At 47.0% G+C, this 24,702-nt stretch overlaps 1 protein-coding gene across 1 annotated transcript in view; it reads left to right on the top strand.

The window, feature by feature from the left end:
• Positions 1-24,702, top strand: part of TIAM2 (T cell lymphoma invasion and metastasis 2) — a 97,933-nt gene that overhangs the window by 39,611 nt on the left and 33,620 nt on the right. The window contains 5 exon segments of the mRNA XM_023758219.1: positions 6,781-6,942; positions 8,528-8,632; positions 8,830-8,908; positions 10,573-10,665; positions 11,489-11,752. Of these exon segments, the coding sequence (XP_023613987.1) occupies positions 6,781-6,942; positions 8,528-8,632; positions 8,830-8,908; positions 10,573-10,665; positions 11,489-11,752 (703 nt within the window).

The following is a 24,702-nucleotide window of genomic DNA, read 5'->3' on the forward strand; positions in this document are numbered from 1 at the left end:
TGCCTTTCGTACTACTATTTATGTTTCCTTTATATTCCACATTAAAATATATGTGTATGATTAGTGATCAGAGTAACTGCAGCTACATTCAATGGCTCGTGCCAGACACTTGGCTTCCTTGTGACGGGATGAAGTAGGCCCTTTGCCATTACATTTCTCAGACAAGGAGCCTGAGGCCCGGGCACGTTAGGGGCTTCCTTCCCCCTGTTCACCAGCAGCCGCGGGGCCGGGACTTGGCCATCCTGCATCCAAAGCCCTGACACACTGGCCTGTTGCTGCCACTGAATTTCCTTGAGGAAGGGCGGCTGTTTGCACATCTTATCAAGTAACAAATAGCCTGAGCACTTAGTGTTGAGATGCAGCCACGTGCAGTGAATTGTTTTCAGGACATTCTGAGAGCTCATCGCTGAAGCGTTTCCTAACACAGCACGGTGCACGACCTGAGCTTCATGCTGCTGACTGACATGTTTTAGGATTCCTGTTTCTCCCGAGACTCGGACAGATGAGTTATCCTGTAATGACCTAAGGCAGTGTTCGGAGAACTCATTAGTCAACAGAGCCAAATAGCAACAGTACAACGATTGAAATTTCTTTTGAGAGCCAAATTTTTTAAACTTAAACTATATAGGTAGGTACATTGTTATTAACTTAATTAGGGGACTCCTAAGCCGGCCTTTGCTAAAAACGTCCTCAATCTGATTGAGGTACGTTTGCTGAGGTCGACCCCTTCCAACTCTCCCATCCACACTCATCTTGTATACTTGTTTCATCTATCTCCTTTCCGAAAACCGACTTCTGCGCATGGGCCACGAAGTTTCAATTGCACTGTACGTGCGCGCCAGCACGTGGTATTTTGTGGAAGAGCCACACTCAAGGGGCCAAAGAGCTGCATGTGGCTCGCGAGCCACGGTTTGCCTACCACTGACCTAAGGGAACAGGGAAAGTGTGCGAGATGACGTCCGAAGAGGGTCTTGTTTTGATGTTTGACAGGTTATTACTCTGACTCTGCTTTCCATATCATGTGGGAGCAAGGGTCACATTTTATGGAGCTTTATTTTCTGACTTTTATAGAGCTATTTATTTGATGATGCATAACAGGTTTGTGAATGTTAGGAAGTTGAATCATCAAAGCACTTTCTATGAGCAGGACTTATGTTGGACCTAAAAATAAATTTTGCCAACATAGCCATTAATGATTAGAACCAATTGTTTAAATTGGGCTCAGATTACCAAAAAACCTTCTTGTGATTTCGTTGGCCAGTCCCACGGTGCTCTAATGGGCAAGAGGGAAGTATTATTGCATCTGTTCTATAAAGCATATGTATTTAAACAGCTACCCCCATTTATTTTAACCAAGCATTGCTTCTGGTATAGGGACGCTGAAGAAATTCCTCTGACTTAGAGGGCTGTTTTCATGGCGTATTTATGCTTCGGTACTGCAGACTCCGATAACCAGGTTTAATCGAGTTGCAGATTGAATTAAGGGCATTTGTTCTTACAGATCCCTGGGACTTAGAAATCTGCCTGCAGCTGGTTGAATAATGAATATTACACCTCAGGAGTTTTCCTCCGCTAGCCACTCTTGGAGGATGTTTATAACGTTCCCAAACCAGCTATTTGTATACAGTCAGCATATTGTGCTCGTTAGTGTAACACAGAAAGGCAGTCATTCCTGAGCGGTGGGAGGAGGGGCCGTGGCGTTTTTAGATATTCCACTCTCGGTGGTGCCCCGTGTCACAGTTCAGCGGTGAGTCACCCTGACGAGAAATCTGTTAAGGTTGGAGTCAAGCCAGTCTGTCCTAGTTGAGCCTTTTTTAGGGGCCGGCCTGGCCAGCCCCAAGTGAAACCTTATAGGTGCTTCCTGATGAGTAATAGTGAGCCTCAGGGTTTGCAGGGAGGAGTTTGTTATGGAGATGGGGACAACAGTCCCCCACGAGGCTCAGGACGGGCAGCCAGTCCGGGAGTTGCACGGCAGACACCGAGCCCTGGGCCTGGGCGCTCCTGGAAAATTGGCTCCGGGCGTCCCAACGGTCTGTGGCATCGAGTGAATGAAGTATTGTCACATTAGTCATTAGCTCCAAACGGGGGGGAATGCTACTGTGGGTTTTTAAAGTGGAAAATATGAACGAAACCATGTACTCTGAACTATAACCTAGTATTTGTTTAAGTAGAATATTAGTATGGAACCCTACAATACATACATATATATACAGATGGATGGAAGGGTGGAAGGAAGGAAAGAAAGAAAAGAAAGAGAAGATAGATAGATAGATAGATAGATAGATAGATAGATAGAAAAAGAGAAAGAAAGAAAAAAACAGACATTGGTGGTTTTCCTTCATATTAGCTGATGTTTGGGCATCAGCCCAAGAAGGAAGTGAACACTTTCTCCTGTGACGTTTTGCTGCTGTTGAGAACACCCAGAGCTGTGAGGCCTCCTCCTCCTCCTCCCCGCCCCCCTCCCCCAATCTCACTTGCTAACGGACGTCCCTTTATCAGCAGCCGTGGTGGCGGGCCCATTTGTGACAGGCAGGCTCTGATTTGCTACTCACTTCCCTTCAGTGATCCAAGTGGTAATTACGGGCCATTTGATCCGGGAGCATCTGCTGTGAGAACACACGGAGCTTCCGTTCCCCTCCTCCAGGCTCGCTGAGCAGACGTGAGCTTCCCGGCCCATCCCTGGAATGAGCACAGTAAATGCTTTCGTGGGAGCTGCCCTACCAGGGGAGCTGAGTGGTTTGTCAACCTTAACCAGCTCGTATGCAGAGCCAGAGGGCGGGTCAGCCGTGTGGCTCCGGGTTCGTGGCCGGCCGGCCAGAGCTGGACCGCACGGTGGGTGGTCTGAGCTTCAGTGCTCACCGCGGTTCCCAGGGAGGCTGTCACCCAGGTCTTCATAGTGATCATCACAGAATCACGGTGGTAAAATCTCTTTCAATGTAATGCCATCACCCAGACTGGACTTTAAAAAGTTCTTTCACAAGGTTGGACCCTTCGGCCTTGCCTGTGTGGCTCAGTTGGTTGAGCATCAACCAGGAACCCAGAGGTCACCGGTTCGATTCCCGGACAGGGCACATGCTGAGGTTGCTGGTTTGATTCCCGGTAAGGGGCATGCAGGAGGCAGCCAGTCAGTGAAGTTTCTCTCTCATTGATGTTTCTGTCTCTCTATCCCTCTCCCTTCCTCTCTCTCTAAAATCAATGAAAACATTTTTTTAAAAAAAGAGGTACAGTCGATGTACCTTCAAATGCCGTTCCTCACACCAGCCACCCACCTCCCACGAGGCTGACATTTTAGCATCCTTTAAAGGGGAAGACACTGAAGCCCGGAGACAGATCACCAGCCCAGACAAGGCTGGGATTTGACCCAGGTTGTCTGTTATATTTTCACCGTCTCCGTCTGTCTTCTGCGGGAGCTGGAACCTGGAATGGGCTAATTGGAAGTTAATTCTGAGGAGGAGGGAGAGGGAGAGGAGGAGGCAGGCTGGGTTTGCACCAGTCTTGACACAGGGAGCCAATCATGCGCCTGGGGAGCGGGGGTGGGGGGGTGCGGGTAAGGATTAAACCGGGAGGAGGGTTTTCCAGATGGCTCCTTTAGAGGCGCTGCTCTTCAACAGCTCCTGTTCCTTTTAAAGAATGTGGGAGAATGTTTTCTCCGGCTGGTTGAAAATAAAGGGTGTGTATTCCCAGCCTGGATAGCATTGTCCCTTGAGGGAATCAATCAGTTTTCTGTCCAAATGGGCAAAACTTGTCACAGCCTAGGAGAGCTTAAATCAAATAGCCTTTTCTTTTTCTGGTTCAAATGAATGAATCAGCTGCACATTCTCGATGCTTCCCTTGCATAAGCAGGTTTTACCTCTGTAATTGCATACACTCTGGGATGTGTGTGTGTGTGTGTGTCTGTGTGTTATACACAGAAAAAATTATAAGTTTTCATGGAGGTGTCTCTTGAGCGGGTCTGAGTCCCTCTTGGCCTTGTTGGGCGCCTTCTCTTCTGCCGTCCACTCCACCTTAGGTCGAGGGTGGACTCAGGAGGAGATTCCTTAGAGCTGCTGTGGGCACAGAGCCCTGATTAATTGAGTATAAAATGCGTATTTCTCTTGTCCTCCCTCCCCTCTCTGCATCTCCCTGCACACTGTTCTCTTGTCCAGGACTTGTCCCTGGCAATAATCTGTTAATTTCTCCTCTTGACTTTTTAGGGAAGATTAAGAAGTTGACACTGTAGAAACAGATTTGAATAAGATACGGGAAATGGACAGCTTTTACCTTGCAAGCCTACGTATGACCGAAGTTGTGGGTGTTCCCAAGTCAGCACCCACGTGTTGGGTGTGTCCTGGGTGCAGGACGGACTGTGTTAGGGCGGAAGGAGACCGGAGGCTCTGCTGTTATGTCAGTCATCCTAGCACCTGGGGGCGCCCGAGCAGCTGTGGCCAGGGACACAGGCCAGAAGCTCATCGAACTGCGTGGCCTTGGGGGAGGGGATGGGTAGCATTTGAAACGAGGGTGAAGGCTATAAATGGTGTCAGCAATGCAGCTGTGGGACATGGTCCTGAACAAGAATCCGGAGGCAAACATGGCTTCACTCCTGGGTGGGGAGTGAATGGCGGGCGTGTGTCCTGTATAACAGAAAGGAACCGGGGCAGGCAGGTGGCATCCTTTCTGTGGGGAGGTGACTGCCGAGCTGATATTTCCGTCTAGTGTTGTGGTGGTGAGCACACACTCAAGCCAGGTTCTCAGGCTCAGATCCCCACAATCCCACAGTCGTAGCTCCTGTGTGCGCTTGGGCAAGGTTCTAGAGTTTTCCCAGCCTCATTTTCCTCACCTGTTAGAGGGCTCTGAATCGTGAGTGACTGACAGCAGGTCAACGCTGATTGCATCCACCCTGTGTGCCGGCCTCTCTGATGGACAGCGGGGGGTGGGGCCAGGAGAGGTAGTTGTGGGTTTGCATTTCTCATGTCCTCTCCCACCTGTCTGTCCTCAGTCACATTTTTCCTGTTCTGTCCCCAAAGTGCCAGATGAAATGCTTTGCGGCAGGAATCGGGACTCTGATCTCCGTAGTGTGGTTTCTAACTCCACAGTGACCCCTGCTGGGGATTTGGTTGGATTCTGCATAAGCCTGGTCTGCGAGGTTGGGTCTGCGCCTTTAAGCAGTACCTGCCGTTGCTGCCTCACCTGGTTGAAGCCACAGCTCACTGCTCAGATGACAAGAAGGACCTGGGAGGTTTTCCCAGAGGAGAGGACGCGGTCCTGTGAGATAGGGACCCTTCAGGAGAGCGTGGTGTCCGTGCTGCTTCTCCTGCCCTTGGCTCCCGGCATCTGCTCCTCTGTCTCTTTTTTCCTTTCGGTTTGCCACGTGAGGTTCATATTGATCCTGGGCTGTCATCATCTGTCCGGGAAAATGTACAGAAAGTGGCAGATCCATGGCAGGTCCAGAAATGCCTCTCAGCGATGATCAGCACATTTAAAAACAACGGCACAACCCTTGCCGGTTTGGCTCAGTGAATAGAGTGTCGGCCTGTGGACTGAAAAGGTCCCGGGTTCGATTCCGGTCAAGGGTCCGATGCCTGGGTTGTGGGCTCAATCCCCAGTGGGGGGTGTGCAGGAGGCAGCTGATCAGTGATTCTCTCTCATCATTGATGTTTCTCTCTCTCTCTTTCCCTTCTTCTCTGAAATCAATAAAAATCTTTAAAGTAAATAAATAAATAAATAAAAATAAAAACGACGGCACAGAAAGATAGGTCTTCCCTTGCTTGCCTGAACCTGTTTTTTTAAAATTTCTTTAATATATCTATTTTTGTTTTTAACTACTACATAGGAGGATCTTTGACTTTTTTTTTAATGCATGGAGTTCAAAGTAAAATCATCCATCGATAAGAACTTGAATGTGTGATGAGGATATAGAGTTCTGTGTAGTATTGAATCCGTATGTAAGGTTCCTGCTGTATAAGGTGTTTTCACACAGATGGTCTCCTTTGCTCACACATTTGTATTGTTAGTTAATAACCTTATGCAACTATATGAATAACACCTGCTTCCATGAAGTAGGACACAGGCCCAGCAAGGGGAGTGCCCTGTCCCGATCACCGCGTGCTGGTTCGGCGTTTGTGGCTGCAGAGTCAGGTCTCTGCTTCACACCAGACCCACGTAACCTGGTCAGAGGAAAGCATTTCTGATTTACTTGCTAAATGTTCACTAATTTTCTTTATAAAACGTTGGAAGTGCAGGTTAGCATGAGGTCATTGAATGACTGTGATGACGAAATTTAGAAACAGCTTGTTCCGAAAAGGCCGATGTTGGGGGATGATTTCTAAAAGGATATGCAGATGTGGAACAGCTGAAGGACAGAAAAAACGTTCCCCAGGATGAAGGGCTGATTTTTAGAAACGAGTAGAAATTAGGGAGAAGGAAAGTGTGCTTGGCTTAAGTGCAGCTCAGGGGTAGGATGCAGGCGGGCATCTGTGGCCGTGGATGAGAGTGTAGAAAAATTCACGAGGATCATGGCTTAGAGGCAGTTAAGAGGCAGAGCGCGTAGTGGCCAGAACACGGGCCAAGGAGTCAGTTGACTTCCACTCGGCCTCCCTGGGCAACAGTTCCATGTGGGTTAAACGAAGAAGGAAAAACAGCTTGTCTGACAGCCCCAGAGGCTCAAGAGAAGCCAGAGGTGGAAGGACTGTGGAAGGTTTATGATAAAATAATGCCGTAAATGAAGGGGATATGATTTCAGTAGTTTCCCTCATTTTAAAAAAATCAAGTCGGTCTGCATTTCCTTTTGGAATCTGAAAACAGGTCGATGAACTTCTGCACATGTGCAGCTCAGCAGTGGATGGTGCTCCCCGCGACCACCCATGGGAAGTCCAGACCTACATTCACTTCCAGGACAGTCAAGGCGTTACCGTGGTGATCAAGCCGGACCACAGGGTGGAAGACATTTTGACGTTGGCATGCAAGGTAATGGGTTCCGCTGCAGAGATGTAATTCTGAAGAAAAAGAATCATTAATGTCGCATCCCTATGCCTTCTGAGTCTGTGTGGTTTTCAGGCCTCACTTTCTACACCAGGGAAATAGCAACTTATTAATGGACGCATTTATGAGCATTCTCCGTGTCCATCTTTCAGAAGTCAGGATTGCTAGGGCAGGGCCCCTCATCTTCATGAAGAACCTGAGCTATTCACTGAGATTCTCTAAGTCCCTTTCTGTAGAAAGTACATCTGAAGGCTGTTGTTATTTAAGTTACTTGGAGATGGTGCCCTAATCTTGGAAGTAGTTTGATTTGATCCTAAGTAGTTTTACCAAGTTTCACTGGATTAAACAAGTAACTTCCATTTGCAGTGGTGTCATGCAGACTGTTATGAGATGTTTTATTCATTATTCAAATTGGGCTTTATTTCTGAAAAGGTAGCGTATGATCAGTCACTGAGTCAAAAACAGACTCAGCACCATCAGGTTAGATGTTTTTAGACCACCAGGTGGCAGAGGAGAGCTTAAATATTTTTAAGTTTTCAGAGAAAGTACAATCAACTATATGAAAAGATAAAAAAGGCATGTAGAGCTTGGTAACTCTTTACCATGCACACTTAATAGATGTAGATGATCCTTAATTTCAGACCTCCCTTGTCACTTTGATTTAAGCCTTAGTATACCAGACATTTACATATGTTACTCATGAATATGGATTTCCTTTTCCTCCATTATGTAAGGTTTTTTTAGTCAGTCAACAATGTTGTTTTATAGCAGTGATGCTACATGTATGTGGGTACATGTTTTCCTTTTAAAAAAATTTTAGAGTAGGAAATTCCTAATTCTGAAGTCTGTAGAATATGAGATTTTTCACATTTCACAAATTGCTCTGCTTTAGTAGTGGGAAACACCTGAAAGTTAGGTACAACCAATATGTAAAGAGATAGCATGTGCTGAAATAGTACGATGCAGAGCTGGGCAAAAGTAGGTTTATAGTTGTAGTATAAATATATAATATAACAATTAGCAAATAAGATTAAGCCCTATATTTCATGTACTCACAACTGTAGCCCTACTTTTGCCCACCCTTGTATATTCTATTGTCAGATATTTGGGACTAGAACCTCTTAAAAATAAATCTCTTGACCTAAGCGGTTTGGCTCAGTAGATAGAGCGTCGGCCTGTGGACTCAAGGGTCCAGGGTTCAATTCCAGTCAAGGGCATGTACCTTGGTTGCGGGCACATCCCCAGTTGGGGGTGTGCAGAAGGCAGCTGATCGATGTTTCTCTCTCATCGATGTTTCTCTCTATCCCTCTCCCTTCCTCTCTGTAAAAAATCAATAAAATATATTTTTAAAAATCTCTTGCTTTTAGTGGTAAACAGTATCATTTAGAGAAAACTTTGAAAATAATTGTCTGTCTTGCCATTTTTAAATTCAAGCTCTTATATATGGTTTAAACTCAGCAACTTCCATATGGCATTTCATTTTTTAGACATTTCCACTTGGATTTCTAATGAGCAGGGATGAATTTAGAAAGAATATTTACAACCTGAGTGACTGTCCTTTTCCTTCCAGATGAGGCAGGTGGAACCCAGCCACTATGGCCTGCAGCTTCGAAAGCTGGTGGATGAAAACATCGAGTACTGCATTCCCGCCCCCTATGAATACCTGCAAGAACAGGTGGGCGGGAGTCAGCCGTAGGACCAGAAGTCGGAGCCACATCCATGGCCTCCTAATTTAAAAAATCAGTAGTTTGGAGGGGGGGGGGGGGGAGTGGTTCCTGTTTAAATTTGGCATCTAGTTCGGAAACAGTTGAGATCCATTTCCAAGATTCCGTGACATCAGATCCCTGGCCTTGTTGTTTGCACCTTTCGTAGGTTTATGACGAAATAGAAGTCTTTCCACTGAATGTGTATGACGTGCAGCTCACGAAGACGGGGAGTGTGTCTGACTTCGGTGAGCATAGCGACGCCCTTACTATTCTGTCCTAGTTTGCCATGGTACCTTAAGACCTAATTTTTTTCCCTTAAATTTTCATTTTCAGAAATTATGATAGTAGTTTCTGAATTTGCTTTATCTTCTTCATTTTTATTTATATTAGCAGACTAAAAAGGTAGGCATTGATACTAGGGTAAGAGGCCAAAGTAATTGAAAGGACTAAATGGGAAAGTTGATGAGAAATTGGAAATGGTGGCGATAGCACGTTAATGAATTTGTGTGCCAGGTGCTGTTCTAGACTGATCAGCTCAGGATCATGTGACAGCTCTTTTCATCCCAGCGTCTTGCTCCCAGCTCACTTTCACCCGCCCGGAGTGCAACCCTTCCTGCCCCCTCCTCATCCCTCCCTAGGGGTGTAAATCAGACCTGTCCTTCAAGAACTAACGGAAGGCCTAAGTTTCCTGAAGAAGCCTGTTTGATTGCTTTAGCCTCAGTTTAACAACTCAGGGTCAATACTCCCCAAATCACTTTGAAATGTGTAATTCTTGCATTTCTGTTTATCTGTATTTAAGCTGGTTTTGAGCTCTCTATAGACTATGCTCATGTATAAAGTTCATTTCTGTCTTTCGTTCTGTCTTTTATCATAGGAACTCAATAATTAGTTAATCATCAATAGAAAGACTATTTCTTATTTTGTTAAATGTATTATTAATATACCCATCTTTCTTAAAATGACTCAAGCTGATCAAATTCTACTCACTGTTTATTACGTTAAAATTTCCTTTTTATGATTTGGTCTTTGTTTCTTATCACATTGAGGGCCAGCACTCTATTCATCCAGTATTTTCCTATCTCCTTAAGATGCCTAGCCTGATATACTAGTATATACAGTTATTTCTTAACAAGTATTTTTTTCATTGAACTGAATTTGGCTTGTTTCAATAAGAGTAGTTTTTGTTCTTAACATTAAAAAATTAAAATTGTGGTGAAATACACATAACGTTTGCCATCTTAATCATTTTTTGGAATGGTTAACAATGGCAGTTCAGTGTCCATTCACATTGTTGTGCAACCATCACCACCATCCATCTGCAGGACTGTTTTCATCTTGCAGAACCAGAACTCTGTACCGATTAAAGAGTAACTCCCCTTCTTCCTCCCCCAGCCCCTGGCAGCCCCCCTCATACTTTCTGTCTCTACACATTTGACCACTTTGGGTACCTCCAACAGTTATTTGTTCCTTTGAGCCTGGCTTGTTTTCACACAGTATAATGTCCTCCAGGTGTGTCCATGTTATAGCATGTATCAGAATGTCCTTCCTTTTGAAAGTGTGAGTCATGTTCCATGGCATGGACATACCGCAGTGTATCCATTCATCTGTGGATGGACAGGTGGGTTGCTTTGGCTGTTTGCCTGGTGTCAGTCACGCTTCTGTGAACATGCGTGTATGGATGGCCCCTGTTTTCAATAAGCTTGTATTTGTGTTCATTAAACCTTGAGATCTGACATGGTCCTCTTTTTCTGATCCCGCCAGCTATTTGTGCTTTCAAAATAGTTGTGACTTAGACCCTCTCTGCACACTGTGCTTGTAAGAATAGACGCTGGAGAAGACGCTGCTGAGCTGGGAAGTTGATCGGAGAGATGAGCTGAGGCTCGTGTTTCCCTTTCGCGTTTGTCCGCAGGGTTTGCCGTGACCGCCCAGGTGGATGAGCACCAGCATCTCAGCCGGATCTTCATCAGCGACGTCCTCCCCGGCGGCCTGGCGTATGGAGAAGGTCCGTGCGGCACCTTCCCGCCCACTCAGACCCGTGCAGTGCAGTCTCCACAGTGCAGGTTCCTTCTTCCAGTTGTGCCAGAAAGTGGTTTTCCCTAGAATTTTAAAGAAAGTACACTTAATAGTTTCATTGCAAATACATATGCATATGTGTGTGTACACTTTGGCAGTGTTTACTAAAATACCCTTCATTTTGAAAATGTCATAGAATCAGCTGTTAAACCGTGTATACCAGGGGTCCTCAAACTATGACCCGCGGGCCACATGCAAATACAAATATTGTATTTGTTCCCGTTTTGTTTTTTTACTTCAAAATAAGATATGTGCAGTGTGCGTAGGAATTTGTTCATAGTTTTTTTTTAAACTATAGTCCGGCCCTCCAACGGTCTGAGGGACAGTGAACTGGCCCCCTGTTTAAAAAGTTTGAGGACCCCTGGTGTATACATTGTTGGGGGACAGACACCCTGTACATACACAGAGAGCACATACATGCGTATCACACAGAGGAAAATGTGAGAGCCAGACAGGCAGGCAGACACAGATAAAACAAGTGTCATTTCCCAGGGCACTTCACAGCAGAGAAATAAGGAGGACAGTTCATTTGAATGGCTCTCAGATCATTTCCCTTTCAAACTACTCTGTCTGATCCCAGCCGCGAGAGAGCGGGCGTTTGTTATCAGTGGCATCCAAATACATTTTGGCACTTTCTTTGAAGGTAGCAACTGAACAACAGCCCGTGTTTGCAGCTTCCTTTCATCTTGAAATCTTTCCTCTGAGTAATCTCTCTCTCTCTCTCCTCTTCCTCTGTTTCCCCGTCCTCCCAGGGCTGAGGAAGGGCAACGAGATCATGACCTTGAATGGGGAAGCTGTGTCCGACCTTGACCTGAAGCAGATGGAGGCCCTGTTCTCTGAGAAGAGCGTGGGGCTCACGCTGATCGCCCGGCCGCCAGGCACCAAGGGAACCCTGTGCACTTCCTGGTCGGACAGTGACCTCTTCTCCAGGGACCAGAAGGGCCTGCTCCCCCCTCCTAACCAGTCCCAGCTTCTGGAGGAGTTCCTGGACAACTTCAAAAAGAACACGGCCAATGGTGAGCATTGGCCTCTCCTCCGTCTTAACCGCCGGTTTCCACAGCTAAACTTTGTAGGCTGTTCTTTTGCTGCAAACTTAGATTATTTAAGCTGTTCAAAAAGTGTTTTCTCATGGTATTAGGAAAAGAACACAAATGCCAACCAAGTAGATTTGGTCAAAATTCCATGTATGTTAGTAATCATAACACTTGTCATGAAAATAGAGTGTAATTTTGCACAAAGTAGCATTCTTTAAAATTGCAGCATCGTTTACCAGTCACGCGTGACACTTGGCATGGTAATTGCTTTGTGATGGAGGCAGACAAAAGCCAACAGAAATGCCAAGGTTGATTTTTCTATTCAGCTGAATCAAAGGCAAAAACATTTCGCGGCGATCTATTGGGTCCTTAGAAGAGTCCATGCAGTTCAGTTCTTTACCTCTTTTGTTAAGTACTACTTTCTCAGTAAACTGCACGCCTGTCATGGAGGCCATGAACCAAAAAGTTTGTTTAGGCCTAAAAGTGACACACTGTTTGCCAGTTTATTTTTCTAAAGGTAAAATTTCCATACGAGGCAGTCGTGGGAAGGTTTGCACTTCTGAGCTTGTCCTCATGCAGGTCTCACACAGCGCAGTCAGCGAATGAGGGGCTGCAGCTGACCCTGCAGACCGCGGCTCCCGCTGTGCTCCCGGAGCGACCGAGCGTCTTCATCCAGGAGGCACAGGATGTGATTTTTAGACTTGATAACAACGACAGAGGATTTCCCATTGAAATCGCTGCATGGTTACCAAAAATGCATGAAAACCACAAACGAGACGTTGTTAGGCTAGCATTAGTTATAAAGCAAGTTCATTAGGCCAGTTTTGGAATAAAAAAGTCAGATTGTGAGATTTGGGATTCAGTGGGGTATACAGTGCTTTCTGCTCCTCTCGAGGCTTCACTCCAATTTCAATGCCAACTATGGGCGTATACAAGCGAGTGTCATAGACAGAAATTATGCCGGAACTAATTCATTGCTTGGCTCCGTGAGGGCCGTCCTTCAGCTTCCCCGGCTGCGTGATAGGCCCCGTGTCCCCCGTAGCACGCACGCATGCCCCCTCTCTGGACTCATTATTCTCGAGGGATGCATTCCCTGCCTGTTATTTCTCTATGTGTTTTATCATCATAAAGATTTACTGCCATCATTGCACTGGTGCTTGCAGGAATGAGTTTCTATAGAGAGCAGCAAAACCAGTCAATTTACCCTTTTTTAAATAGTAAGGATCAAGTCAGTCCATTAAGCTTGTTGTCTTCCCCCCAAGGCAGCAGAATAAAGCAGATAGGTAGGATGGCATGACTCATCCTCGGGAGCCATCCTGATGTTCTCAACCTTGATGACTTGCCTGAGGAGCGCGTGTCTGTGGGTGCACACGGCTTCGCTGCTCCGAGCGTGAGCGTGGCGGTGCTGGTCCACGCTGCTCTTCCCGCAGGTCCCCATGCAGCTGCGGTGCCGCATCCTCGCGTCCCTCCCTCCCTCCCTGGGTAGGGCTTCCCCACAGCCCGGGCAGAGCCGCTGACCGCTCTGGGTTCCCGGCCAGACTGTGTGCTCTGTGGGGTGACTCATCCTCCCCAGAGCGCACGCCGCCCCTCCTGCCCGGCGGAGACTGTCTGGCCCCTCCTGGTCCGTGGCGATGGGCTTGGGCGGAAACCAGGCAGCCACGGCGACTGCTTCCCCCAACCCTCCGCACACACGGGATGGCTTGCTTTCTTTCTGAAGCAGTTGCATAGCTCGTGAAGGAAGTGAAATACCGGTGAGTGAACATCTCGGAGGGAAGTCTGTCCATTTTGAAGGTTAGGGGAAAGGGAAGTCAGGGAGTGGGTAGATGGAAAATGAAAGATAAACAGAGAAATAAGGGTGAGTCTTTCATTTGTGCCTAATACCTCGATTACATGAGAGGCCTGTTGACACCAAGAAGGGGGGTGTGGTGACGAGCAGGCAGTCCGACCTGGGTTTGGGTCCTGGCTTGACCTTTCCAGGTTGTGCGACTTTGGGGGCAGCCCTCAAGCAAAGAGGTCTGAGCGTGGGTGAGTGCACCCCAGCAGCCTGTCCCCTCCTGGGACAGTTCTTCAGGTGGCCCCTGGAATTGAGCCCCATTTGATGTTAACCAGCGCTCACTCGCACTGGCCTGAACCGGAGCATTTTCTGAACTTGTCTGTGCCAAGGCTGTGAGGATTAAATGAGATGATGTGTGTCAAGTTTTCGGTAAAGCACAGCTGTTGCGCTTATGTGTTGCTATTCTCTGAATCAGGAGTTATTTGCCCCAACTTCTAGTACTGCCCTCCTGTGTGTGCTCGGGAGGCAGCCACTTGACTTATTAGCTCACATCTTGTTCATCAGGACACACTGTCCCATTGGCATGGTGAGGGCACGGAGGAGCAAAGACCTTCCAGCAGTCACCGGCTTTGCTGTGATGCTCCCATGATGCACTGTGAAGAGTGGCTTTGCAATGATACTCCCATGATGCTCTGTGAAGAGTGGCTTTGCTATGATACTCCCATGATGCTCTGTGAAAAGTGGCTTTGCAGTGATACTCCCATGATGCTCTGTGAAGAGCGGAACAGACAAGAAATACATAGGGAATTGACGAGAGTTCAATATTAGGTTCCTTTGTTTCCTTGGACATGAATGGCCCTTTGATTCTCATGGTCCGGGGTTTGAATTTCTGTCTTCGTGATCCACCGTAGAAAGAGAGGAAATGTCCATGGGCTGTCTTTGACTTGAGCGGAAATATCATCTGTAAAGACTTTTTATAGAGAGAATTAATTTTACCACTGGAATTCCCCCAAGAGCCCGGTGTTATTTTTAAGCCAACAAAGCCACCATTGAAGGGATTGGCCGCGCCAGCCCTGTTTATACTGGGTTCCTATTAATGATGTTTTTGTGATTTAAGTAGGAAAATCCCTTCTCTAATATATGCCATCGTTTGAAAAATTCCAGCAGCTTTTAAGAGTTTCATCGGGCATGCAGTTCCTGAACAAAGTCTTTATGTAAGCACTGAACTTGCTGTGGCATTAATGTATTTTCCATCTATCAACAGCTATTAATCCTGCATTGTTAAGGGCGGGGATTTATTTAACAGGAGACAAACTAGAAAAGGCCTCTATGTTCCTTCTGCCATTTAGACACCATCAACTCAGCAGATGCTTACCAGATGAGGAGGGTAATTGCAGCCTGGGGTTCTTTTTTTAATCCCTCGCCCCACTTTGAATCACTCCCTTTCCAAATTGAGGTATGAGTAGTGTGGAGTCTCCAGCTACCAGAAGCCACTTAGATGCAAATTTGCTCTTTGGAATGAACTGCTGCTGCGAATGTATGTGTCCATTATACACCTTTGCACCAGGGGAAGAATTATAGAGCCGGCTCTGATGTGGCCAACCCCCTTATTTCCTGTTTATGAGAGCGAGGGCATTTTGCCGCCCATCGCCGGGTGTAGGATGACTAACAACACGGAGCCCAGAGAATGCGCTGCTTGAGCATAGAGCTGCTCTGACTGGGTCTGTCTGGCTGACACCCCAGAGGCCCAGATGTAAAACCATAATTAGAGTTCCTAAAGATGGCTGCTGTATTTAAAAACCTTTTTAAAAATCCGATTGGGAAATACTAGTTTTACCAGAACACAGAGAACTTGGGCCTCAGAATTCTGAGTTTCTTAGAGTTTTCACTCTCATCCATGGACATGAGCATGTCTTCTGTTTGCAGTGGAGGGAATGACGATCCTTGGACCCCAAGTCCCTTAATAAAATTCAGCATTGTTGGGGCATTTGGTTTCCTTTTTCTCATTCTCATTCATTGATTTATTCACTTGATTAATTTAACAAAGCACACAATTGCATGTTGTTAAATGTTGCAGGCACATGAAGGTGAAGTAGACACCATTTTCTCGATGTTTATAGTGAGTGGGAACAGTGAAACGCTTGTAAATAATAATTCATGATTTGCAAACAATACTTTCCAATGCAAAGAAGAAAAGATCCAGCCTGGAGGTAGCATTCCACTGATTTTCCTGTTGATTTAGAGCAACAGGGGCCAGCAGGGAGCTGTGAGAATCTGAGAGAAGTTTCTGGAAGAGACAAGTCAGAGCCAGAGCATTTGACCTCAGCTGCAGGTGCACAGGGGATAGATCGGGACGCCTGTGGCGGGGGCTCGACCTGGGACCCCGGCTGGAAGCAGAGGTCACCTGGCTTGTGTGTGAGGGAAAATGGGAATCAAAATACAGAGGGTTGGTGTGGCCGTTTCATGTCCACTGAAGTGTGGCGAGGTGCTCCCAGGAAGAGACTGTGCCCCTGCGTGTCAGCTCTACTACTCCACGGTAGCCTCATCCCTTTGGGACTTAAAGCCTTGCCGTTTTTCATGACCAGAAGTACTTGTAAAATAAATCCTCAGGTAAATGTTTTGGGGGAAAGAAGGAATGACTACAGGTGCCCTATCAAATCCAAGTGCTCCTCAGCACCGTGAAGCCATATCTGCTAACAGTGTGGTCCTCACAGGTCACCTGTAGGGGTAGCAGGCCCTGGTGGCCTGTGGGAGGGGCAGCTGGTGGCGAGAGACACCCTGTAGCAAAGAAGACGTGGAATGTGGGAGCTGAGGGAGAAGCTGATGAATCAACTTTGCCAGCACTGTGAGGAAAAGCTAGTCCTCTATTGTCTCTCCTCCATTAAATGCAAATACATCTTTCAGGTAAGACTTGCCAGAATTTTGCTGAAGAACAACACTGTATGAAATTTCTATTGGATATGCCACTTTTAATAGCCATTTGAGAATGTAGGACAAGCATGTCAAACTTGTGGCCCGCGGGCCGCATGCCTCGTTTATTTGGCCCGTGTTAGCCTTTGAGTTTGACATGCTTGGTGTAGGACGACTAGGTCAAATGTAGTCTGCTGTGCGTGCAGAGTGAGCGGGGTCCCTGCAAAGTGGCTGTTCTATGGAGCTGTGACAGCTGTTGGAAAAAGGAAACTTTATAGCCTGTTACCTCAAAGGAAAAAAAGATAGGACTATTTCTGTGGATGCTATGAGTATTTTAATTACCCTTTCAGGTTGTTTTCTTCTTTTTATTTTAATTTAATATATTTTATTGATTTTTTACAGAGAGGAAGGGAGAGGGATAGAGAGTTAGAAACATTGATGAGAGAGAAACATAGATCAGTTGCCTCCTGCACACTCCCCACTGGGGATGTGCCCGCAACCAAGGTACATGCCCTTGAACGTAATCGAACCCAGGACCTTGAATCTGCAGGCTGACGCTCTATCCACTGAGCCAAACCGGTTAGGGCATGTTTTATTCTTTTTTAATATTATACCAGAACTCAACAAGTGCTCATCCCTTCACGGTTATCTGCAATGTGGAATCCGAACCATGATTGGTGGACTTTTCTTGGTTCTGTTGAAATCCATTGGCCTATCTTGCACTTTGAATGGATCTGTTTCTCACGTGTGACTTTGCAACCTGCCAGGGGCAATGATGATTTGGCGTGGAGGGACCACTAGGTCACACAGAGTAGAGACGTGCAGGTTGCCGCTGTGGAAGGGGCACCAGTGGTTGCCAGTGAGGATGAGGCAGCGAAGGAGGTGAGGATGGGCCATGTGGACACCTGGAAGCAAAGCTTTCCAGGCAGAGGGCACTGTGACAAGTGCCCTGAGACAGAGACGTAAGTGGCAAGTTTAAGGCTCAGCAAATGGCCCAGGTGCCTGGAGAGGAGACCTGAGAGGACCGGTGAGGGACGAGTAGGGAGGGCTTTAGAGGTGAAAAGTCTGATGTTTCCTCTGAGGACAAGCAGGACCCTCCCGTGCATTGAGCCGAGCAGTGGCAGGAGCTGACCAGTGTTTTGAAAGCATCGCCGTTGAGAAGAGACTGCAGGAGGCCAGGGGTGGGACAGGCGTTTGCAGCGAGGATCCGGGCGAGAGGCGATGCTGGCTTTGCTCTCGGTGGAGGCAGCGCTTCAGGACTTGCTCAGAGGTCAGTGTGGGTGTGAGGAGACAGGAGGCAAGGACGGCTCCCTGGTTTGGCTGAGCAGCCGGAGGATGGAGTTGCCTTCTACAAGGGGAGGCTGTCCGGGGGCAGCTCTGCGGGGGACCAGGAGTTCGTTCTGGAACACCGTGTTAAGCTCCTATCTGTATAATGAATATTCCACCTGCTTCCAAAATGGTTTTTAAAAGGCTTATGCAAAAATCCATCAAAATTAACAACATAAAGGGAAAGAGAGGGGATCTGAATGACAAATCGCCTATTCTAAAGATTTCCACTAAGTGTAAGGCCAAAACATGTTTGTTTATAGGAGAAATCAATCATGTTTAAAACACTAGTACAGCAAATCAATTGCTCTCATCTCAGACCTTTCAGTTATGATTTGTGGCATCTTATACATTTATATCTGATCCTACAGGGCTCAGCTCTGATTAGGTATTTATAAAGTGTCCATTCCCACATAAAGCCTTTGATCTGTTATCCCTGTTTTGCTTTTGGGCCATTAAGGTCTTTCACATGTTATGGGAGAAGATGACAAAGTTCAAATGACCCAATTTTGTTACTTGTCAGTAGCTCTGGGCAAACAGACGTACTAGTATTTGGAAAGAGACATTGGAAATTGTTAGTGAAATTATTTTGTGTCTTCCTCAAGGAGCCCTGACGGCTGCCCCTGGAGGGCGGGTGACACTGGATCACGTGGCACAGTTTACAGAACGCCCTTCCTTCTAAAGTCTCCCAGCGGGCTCCCTCCGGAACCTGGAATTCCCAGGGAAGCGTCTAAACAGAAAGACATGTTATTCTCAACTTCTCTACACTCGCCTTTCCAGTTCTGGCTATTGTGGATCTAATTCCGACTCATGTTTAGTTGACAAATTGGCACATCACGCTTCTGAGAAGTTTGGGCATCTTTGCATGATAGTATTGGCAAAATTACGGTTATTTTATAAAAAAGACTGAGGAAGAAAAGGGGGCTGGCGATGTTGCTAAGAGGCCTAGGTTTCATAAGCTTAATACCTATGACCTGTAAATACCTGGGGTCAGGTGAGCCCCAGCCAGCTCCGTGTGGATGGTCTCTGATCTTCAACAGGTCAACATGTGTTCACTGCGGAGGAGGAGGAGACGATTAAGAGGTGTCAGGCGTGTTTAAAAGATGAGGTGCAAGTAGAAATTTTATAATTTGCTTAGATCTCTGGGAATAGAAGTCTTCACGGAACCTATAAACTCAATTTCCGTACCTCTCCGTTAGGACTGCATTCCAGAAGTAGGGCTGCCTGCATGTCACCTTGGGGTGATCATGAGTTCTTCCTCTTTTGAATTCAAACCTTTTGTTTGTGTACCGGATACGGAAGTTAAGACTCAGTGCCTGGGAGTATCACTCTGTGTGTTTGTCATAATTGATCTACTAGGTTGAAAATCCCTTGAAAAGCAAGGACTTGAGGAATACAAAGGTGCATAAGACACAGCAGCTGACACAGCTCTTGGCGAATTGCAGGCAAGTCACTCAAATACCAACTGAATGGAGGGAAGGTTGTTAGGCGTCTCTTAACTGGATGTTAAGGTGATGTTCCTGAGAGGGGACTGGGGGTGGAGGGGGGTTAAAAGAATCCTTGGAGCTTCCCAGATCCCTTCTTTATTACTCTGGCCGCAAGGGAATTGTGCTGGGACTTGCACGCCTGTGGGGACGCTGGGTGGCCCCTGACGCTGCTGGGCTGAAACCATAGACCCAGCCCTGGCGTCTGGCTGTGTCCTGGGAGAACACGGAGCCCAGCTCACGTCCCTCATCCGTGCTGCTCTGCAGCTTTCATGGCTGATCAGTGGCCATGGCGCGGGGTATTGTGGCCGGCAAACCCAAACGACAACTAAAAAAGAGCAGTAATTTCTGCATCACCAGCGTAGGGCAGCGCTGACATGAGATGGGTGTTCGAGTTCTGTTTGCTGAGTTTGACGTAATGAACGTCCGTGGATCTGGGGGAAGGCGACCTGGATTCCGGGCCTCGTGCTTGACCTTGAACAAGTTCCTCGAGCTTCTATTTCCTTAACTCTTAAAATGAAGGATTGGGCAAGACAGTTAAGCATTTTTCCTTTCTCTCAAGTTTAATTATTTAATATGATTAAAGCAACACTTTAATGGCTGTAGGGATGTGTATTTCTTAAAATAGTTTGTGAAGGGAAAACAGCAATGGAGGGGGCTTTCCGTTTTGTGACAAATCTCCTGGCCCCTTTAAATAGAACCAGGTCTTGACTGCCCTGCAGAGAGTTAGTTAAGGCTTCGTAATAATAGCAGGCTGTGTCAAACCTAAAGATCACAGCGAGCCTTAAAACCACGAATTACCCCTACACCACCCTGGCGGGCCGGAGGTGTTATTATCATTTGACTTTCACAGCTGGGTAAACCAAGGCATGTGGACAAGGTCATGGTGACTTTCACAGCTGGATAAACCAAGGCACATGAAGTTGCTCGTCACTTGGACAAGGTCGTGGTGATTGTAGAGAGGGCGAGAACAGTTGTCTTCTTGTTTTTCCCTTCGCGTAGGGGAACATGTCTGGATTTTAACCACTTTTTTTTTTTCTTTTAAAAGTTCAGTATTAACACACTGAGAGTAAAATCCAATGATGATGTTCTCTGCAGTGAAACAGATTCAGGCGTAACTAGATCGGTGAAGGCCCAGTCTTATCCGGGTTCCCATCGGGGGCTGGGGCGCTAGCAGAAACCGCGGCCTCGTGATCACGTGGGGTTTTCTCTGTTCAGGGAAAGGTCAGGAGTTTAGTAGTAGTTTTACTATCTTTGTTTGAGTGCCTTTTTAATATCATTCACACAGACTTTCATTAACCTTGAGGTAACGTGACCATACATTGTCACTTGGTCCTTTGGAATCCACTGGTGGTGGAGTTTCACTGTAACTTTCATTTCTCTCCTGTAAAATCTACACTAACATTCTTATCTTTAAAAAAACACCTGAGGCCCTAACCAGTTTGGCTCAGTGGATAGAGCGTCGGCCTGTGGACTGAAGGGTCCCGGGTTCGATTCCAGTCAAGGGCATGTACCTTGGTTGCGGGCACATTCCCAGTGGGGGGCGTGCAGGAGGCAGCTGATCAATATTTCTCTTTCATCGATGTTTCTAACTCTCTATCCCTCTCCCTTCCTCTCTGTAAAAAATCAATAAAATATATATATATATAAAACCACCTGAGGATAATTCACATGCCATTACATTCATTAAAGTGTATAATTCAATGGGTTTTAGTATATTCACAAAGGTGCGAAACCATCACCGCTCTCTAATTCCAGAACATTTCATCACCTCAAAAAGAAACTCGGTACTCAGCAGCAGTCACCCCGAATCCCCCCAGCCCCCGGGGCTCTGACAACCACTACTCTCCTGTCTGTTCCTGTGGATGCGCCTAATCTGGATATTTCATATGTGGATATGGAACCACACCATATAGTCTTTTGTGTCTGGCTTCTTTTTTTCTTTTAAGTATATATATTATATATCTAATATATATATTATTGATTTCAGAGAGGAAGGGAGAGTGGAGGGAGAGAGAAACATCCATGATGAGAGAATCATTGATCGGCTGCCTACTGGGGATCCAGTTTGCAACCCAGGCATGTGCCCTGACCCGGAACCGAACCAGTGACCTTCTGGTTCGTGGGTTGAGACTCAGCCACTGAGCTACACCGGCCGGGATGGCTTCTTTCATTTAGCTTAATGTTTTCTGGGTTCATCAGTGTGGTAGCATGAGCCAGTACCTCATTCCTCCTCAGGGCTGAATATTCTATTTGACCTTTTAAAATCCCACAGCACAATGGCACTTCCTGAAAGGGGGTGTTACTCAAGTTTTCTTTCTCCTACAGCATAGAAATCTTGTGTACTTTTTTTAAGTTTTTTTCTAGGCTTGAATAGAACTCCAACTCCAAGAAGTTTGTAAGCGTTTGGAACTTAAACTTGACTTGATTAACGTTCTCTACGTGTCTGAAATACAGTGGTGTCTGTCACGTGCCCCTGGTTGTAATTAAGTGTGGCGTCTGGGTGGTCCTCCCAGCTGTGGCAGGAATCAGCTCTGGCAGAATCGAAACTCTGGCTGTAGATCCCTTTTACCATTGACCTTGTAGGTTTTATCAGAGACCCCGATGACGCCCTCTTTCTGTGGGCTAAGCGCGTGCCTCTGTCACAGGCATAGCCCGGCCAGACAAGGAGAATGGGGGCTCAGCCATCTCCCTGCTCCCCGCTTCTGAGAAGGCCTCTTCCTCCCCGAGGTGGCAGTTACCATGGAGGTTGCCTGCAGCATGTTCCGACCCTGAAATTGCCTGCCATATTCCTGGGCCTCTGCGTATCCTTGCAGACTCTGAGGGTGTTTAGCGCAAGATAATTGAATCAAATCGTGGCAGCCTGCTATTAAGAAACATTTACTATGGTATTTACTTCTCTCTATTTATCATCAGAGATATTGCCTTGTCAAGAACATCACTGATTGGCTGTGACCGCAGGTTCAGTGGACCTGGGAGATTTCTGAAATTTACATTTTCCTGGCATGGTATTTATGCTATGATGGAATTTAGTTCTCTGCAAGCTTTGACAATGACATTCAAGCTGCCGCCTTGAATTTCTTTGACACAAGAGTAATGTAACAATAAAGAAATGTCGATCCCAGTTATCTTCAGAAATGTAGGTTAACGTTTATGTCAGTAGCACCTAATAATTAGGGTGGTCTCTTTGTGAATGGTATAGTTTTGGAATTGACTAGCTTTCGCATGTAGTCAACTCAAAGTTATTTTTTTTCCTCTTGCCGAATAGTCCATCTGTTTCTATTATTTTCTTTAATTGGTTGTATTTTCATTTTGTCTCGATGACTGGTGAAGAGTAATATTTGCCTGGATGACAGAGCACAGCAAGTGTGATTAATGAAAGACCTCACAAACCACTGCGTTTTTTTAAGTAAAAGCATGAGAAAAATTCAGGGCAATCTGAGTTAATTAAAACTAATTATTGTTATACAAAGTTTGCAAATTTTAATTTAAAAGTCGGGCCATTTTAAGCTCTTCTGTGCAAATGAACTCATTGCTCAATGAGCTCTTGGGGCCATGATAAACTGCCTTGTGAGGATTTTATAATAGTGGGCGAAGCTTGGAGAACGGAAAAAATCATCATTTTGCACCTACAAAATGCTGAATCCTTACACTGGCGACTTCGGTTTACCAAAATCACAATTGTTGAAATTATTCGTCATTCATTTTCCTTTTTGTGTTGCTATTATTGCTTTTAGTGAAGGTGTGCATGGAGGTGGATTATATTAAGATGAATTGTACTTCAGGACAATAAAGCATTTATTATCAAAGAGGGGGCTTTGGATCCCACTGGGAATTAGTGTGCTGCGTGCATGCTCTGAAGCACGAACAGCATCGCTTAAACATCATCTCCGTCCTCACTGCCCTCCTTTTACTTCAAAGGAATCCTCAGTCCCAAGCTGACGCAGTTTCCCTGACGCTCTGACTACCATCATTCATTCCCCACAGAGTCTCATTGGACCGCAGAGGGGAAAACAGATTTTCTTTCGGCTTCTTGTTTTGGGTCTTCTTGAGATTTTAGCTCAGTTCCTCTTATTGTTGCTGTCTGTGCGTCCCCAGGAGCCATTCTGGGACGTTAGTAGGGGTTCCCAACCTTCTTTTCTGGGACCAGCTGCCTGTGCTCCGCAGGTCGGCTCCCTCCTTGCCACCAAGCCTCCTGGTGTCTCCCAGCAGCCACCTGGGTGGTGTCTGGGCCTGGGAAGAGCTTGCTTCTCCCTGGCTACCTGGTGTGTAGGCGGAGGCAGCCAAAGAGACTGGGATCGAAGGGTGGCATCAGCAGGAGGAGGCAAACATCGGCGCTGCCTGCGGAGTGAGAGCCCAGGAGTGAGCAGCAGGCAGGAGGCCAGCAGGCACCACCACGTGCACGTGCCCGAGCCCTCTCCCTCCGTCCAGTGCCACCCCACCCTGTCCCAAAGACTCCCCCTGCACATCCCAGTGGCCCCTCCAGCTGGTGCTCCCGGGCCCATGCCATGGGGTGTGGTGGGAGGGGTGAGGGGCAGAGCCCCCACTCCCGTGTGCTCACGGGGCGAGGCTGGCCCTTGGAAGAGATGGAGATGTAAACTTTGAATTCACATTATGCGCGGTGTGGGCGAGGCAACCTTAGCTGCAGCATTTCCCGGTGTTTCTCTTTTTAAGTTGAAACCCAGGATGTTACTTGAACACAGGTTTTGCCCTTTAATTGTAAAGGAATTGGGGTTGCAGGCTGCCTGGCCGCGAGGGACACGAGTGGGCGCTGTAGTGGCAAAGAGCAGGAAGGCGCTGCACTGTGAGGCGTCTCATACCGGAAGCCTCCTGTTTCCCGGGGCGCTGCAGGGTGAGTAGGAGTGCGGGAGACAGCCACCTTCCCGGGCAGCCGCCTGGCGTGTCGTCACTCTCCAGAATGTGGTTTTTGGTTAAAGGAGAAAGATGTCAGCGCCTGGTTTCACCTGGTGGGGGTGGGGGGGGGTGCTCAGTACCCTCTGAGGAGGGAATAAGTGATTGAACGAGTTGGTCCACATGGAGGCGCCGAGCTGCTGAGCAGAAGCTCTTGCTGGACCCCAAATCGTTCACTTCCCCAGGAATAAGATGAGAAAGACAAAAGGGCGTATTTTCTGGATAGAAACAGATGCCTTGACTTGATTTTACAGTTTTTTTCATTATTTACAATCAGGCTGGCTCACGCCTCCCGGAGCAGCCTGGGCGTCTGTCATGGAGCGTGACCTTGGGGCGGGTGGGAAGCACGTGCTTATTGTGACCTTTGGGTCAAGCGCCCTAACCCGTGTCCCAGGGAACCCACGCTCCAGAGGCTCCCCCAGGGGAAGCCAGTGTTTGGCTGGGAGGGAGGCTATTTCCCCGCCGGCCCAGCTGGCGCCTGCGATGTGGGGGGAGTGGAGTGGGGGCTGCACACGGGACAGGAGGTC

The sequence above is a fragment of the Myotis lucifugus genome, unplaced genomic scaffold (assembly GCF_000147115.1).
Source record: "Myotis lucifugus unplaced genomic scaffold, Myoluc2.0 scaffold_125, whole genome shotgun sequence".
NCBI classification, from domain to species: Eukaryota; Metazoa; Chordata; class Mammalia; order Chiroptera; family Vespertilionidae; genus Myotis; species Myotis lucifugus.